At 45.5% G+C, this 1,958-nt stretch overlaps 1 protein-coding gene across 1 annotated transcript in view; it reads right to left on the reverse strand.

Moving 5' to 3' along the window:
* Positions 1-714, reverse strand: part of LOC102846065 (60S ribosomal protein L10a-like) — a 120,764-nt gene extending 120,050 nt beyond the window's left edge. The window contains exon 1 of the mRNA XM_006898405.1: positions 58-714. Within this exon, the coding sequence (XP_006898467.1) occupies positions 58-714 (657 nt within the window). The remainder of the gene's footprint in view (positions 1-57) is intronic.
* Between the last annotated feature and the right edge of the window lie 1,244 nt (positions 715-1,958).

The following is a 1,958-nucleotide window of genomic DNA, read 5'->3' on the forward strand; positions in this document are numbered from 1 at the left end:
GCCCGAGGTCCGATGATTAGCATATAATATATAAAATATTGAGCTATATCTTAGTACAGATGCTGGCTTGTCTATGGTGCTCTTGATGTACAAAGCCCGAGCATTCTGCCAATTCTTCTTTAGCAGTGAAATCAGGAAGCTGACAGCCAGGTGGATGCTGTAAACAAGTCCATCACCTGTCATCTTCACACGGCCAACAGCCACTGCCACACACAAGACCTTTTTCATCTGGAATTTGATGGTGGACTTCACCTCATCTACTTTTGCCACCATGTTCTCATTGTGGGTCAACAGAGAAGGGAACTTGCCAGCCTTATTCAGGCCTGGACCTAGGATTCTTGGGGTCTGCTTGGTCAGGGATTCAGAGGCCAAAAAGGCATGACAGTTCTTGGCCAGATTTTTGACCAGTTTCTTATTCTTGTTAAGTTTTTTCAGTGTTTCGATGTCCATGTGGGGGATAGCCACAGCTTTGGCTTCATCACAGGCCTGCTGATCCCCAAGAACACACACTGAGAACTTGGGGCATGGGGTGGACTTAAGCCTGACGGTCCCCGAGAAATGCTTGTCCTTCTGAGGGTCATAGTTCTTCACACTGATCTGCAGCTCCACCGTCTCCAAAAACTTTCTGCGTTTGTGCTGGTTCCCGTGCAGGACTTCCCGCACCACCTCGTAGAGGGTGTCTCGAGAGACTTTGCCACTCATGGTTCTTAGCATCGCAGTAACCAGAAAAGAGCTATATAATTTTTTTTAATTAGCCAATAAAATTCCTACAATAGAGCATTGTTTGAGCTAATGCTAGAAGAAGAACCCCTCTAGGCCGGATAACACTCAATATACACAGAAGCCAAAACAATGGACTTGAGCAATGAGCAATCCTGAAGACTGGACAGGACTGGACAACGTTTCATTCTTGTGTAGAAAGTGCCATGAGTCAGAACGGAATCAACAGTAACTGACAGAACAAAAATTGAACACATACACGGAAACATCTCCAGGAAGGTGCCTAGAAGGAAAGGAGTTCCAAGAATGGCCACCTTAGGGATCCTTCTGAGAAGGGATGTGGTCATACAAACCGAGAAAAGTGCACTCTGGACAGGGCAGAGGGTGCAGCATTTTTATCTGTAGCGAAAATGATTGAACTCCAGGACCACAAAGGGGTTTTCCCCAGCACCAAATGTTTTTAGCAGGTTTCTTCCTTGCTCTGATTGTCACTACCCATGCTCACTCTCTTTTCTTTCTGAATAATTCTCCCAGCTCATGACTCACAAAGTGGAGATAAGGAATAACACAAAGCATGGCCTCCTGGAAAGAGGGAGAGACCAGCAGGCAGACGATAAAGGCTGCCTCCTGAGTGAAGTCAGGGGGAAAGGCAGATCCGAAGACACCATAGCAGGTAGAGCAAGAGAGAGCCCTTTTCAAGGTGACCTTCCTGTCCTGAACACTTCACTGACAGTAGGCAGACAAGAACACTTCTAGAAATTGATCTTTGTTTTATTTTTTCCATTACTTTAGGTCAAGATCTAATATCATGACACACTCTAAACGAGACTTTCTGGTCTTAAGAGGAGTTAAAGCTCCTTGTGGCTTGGGCTATAAGCCCCTTGAACTCAGCAGTGGATGAATTAGCATGGGGGATCTGGGGCACCCCGTGCAGGGCATCCAGGCTCTGCAGTGGTCACAAAGGAACAAATGGGCCGGGCCCCCATGCCTTGCTAGCTTCCTCAGCTTTTAATAACAGTGATCTATTGTAATTGCCCTTTTGTGACTGACTTGTGTCACTCAGCATAAATTGTTCTTGATTAATCCATGTTGTATAGTAGTTCATGAATTCTTGATTGGTTTTTAGTGATACATAATCCACACTTTCTATTTGCTTCTGTCTATCCACACATCTCTCTGTGTGTCTGTTTATCTTTCTCAATCTCAGTGTCTAGGTCTTCCTCTCCTGACCCACCCCT

This window comes from Elephantulus edwardii, unplaced genomic scaffold (genome assembly GCF_000299155.1).
Source record: "Elephantulus edwardii isolate Elephantulus edwardi_28Jun2011 unplaced genomic scaffold, EleEdw1.0 scaffold00228, whole genome shotgun sequence".
Classification (NCBI taxonomy): domain Eukaryota; kingdom Metazoa; phylum Chordata; class Mammalia; order Macroscelidea; family Macroscelididae; genus Elephantulus; species Elephantulus edwardii.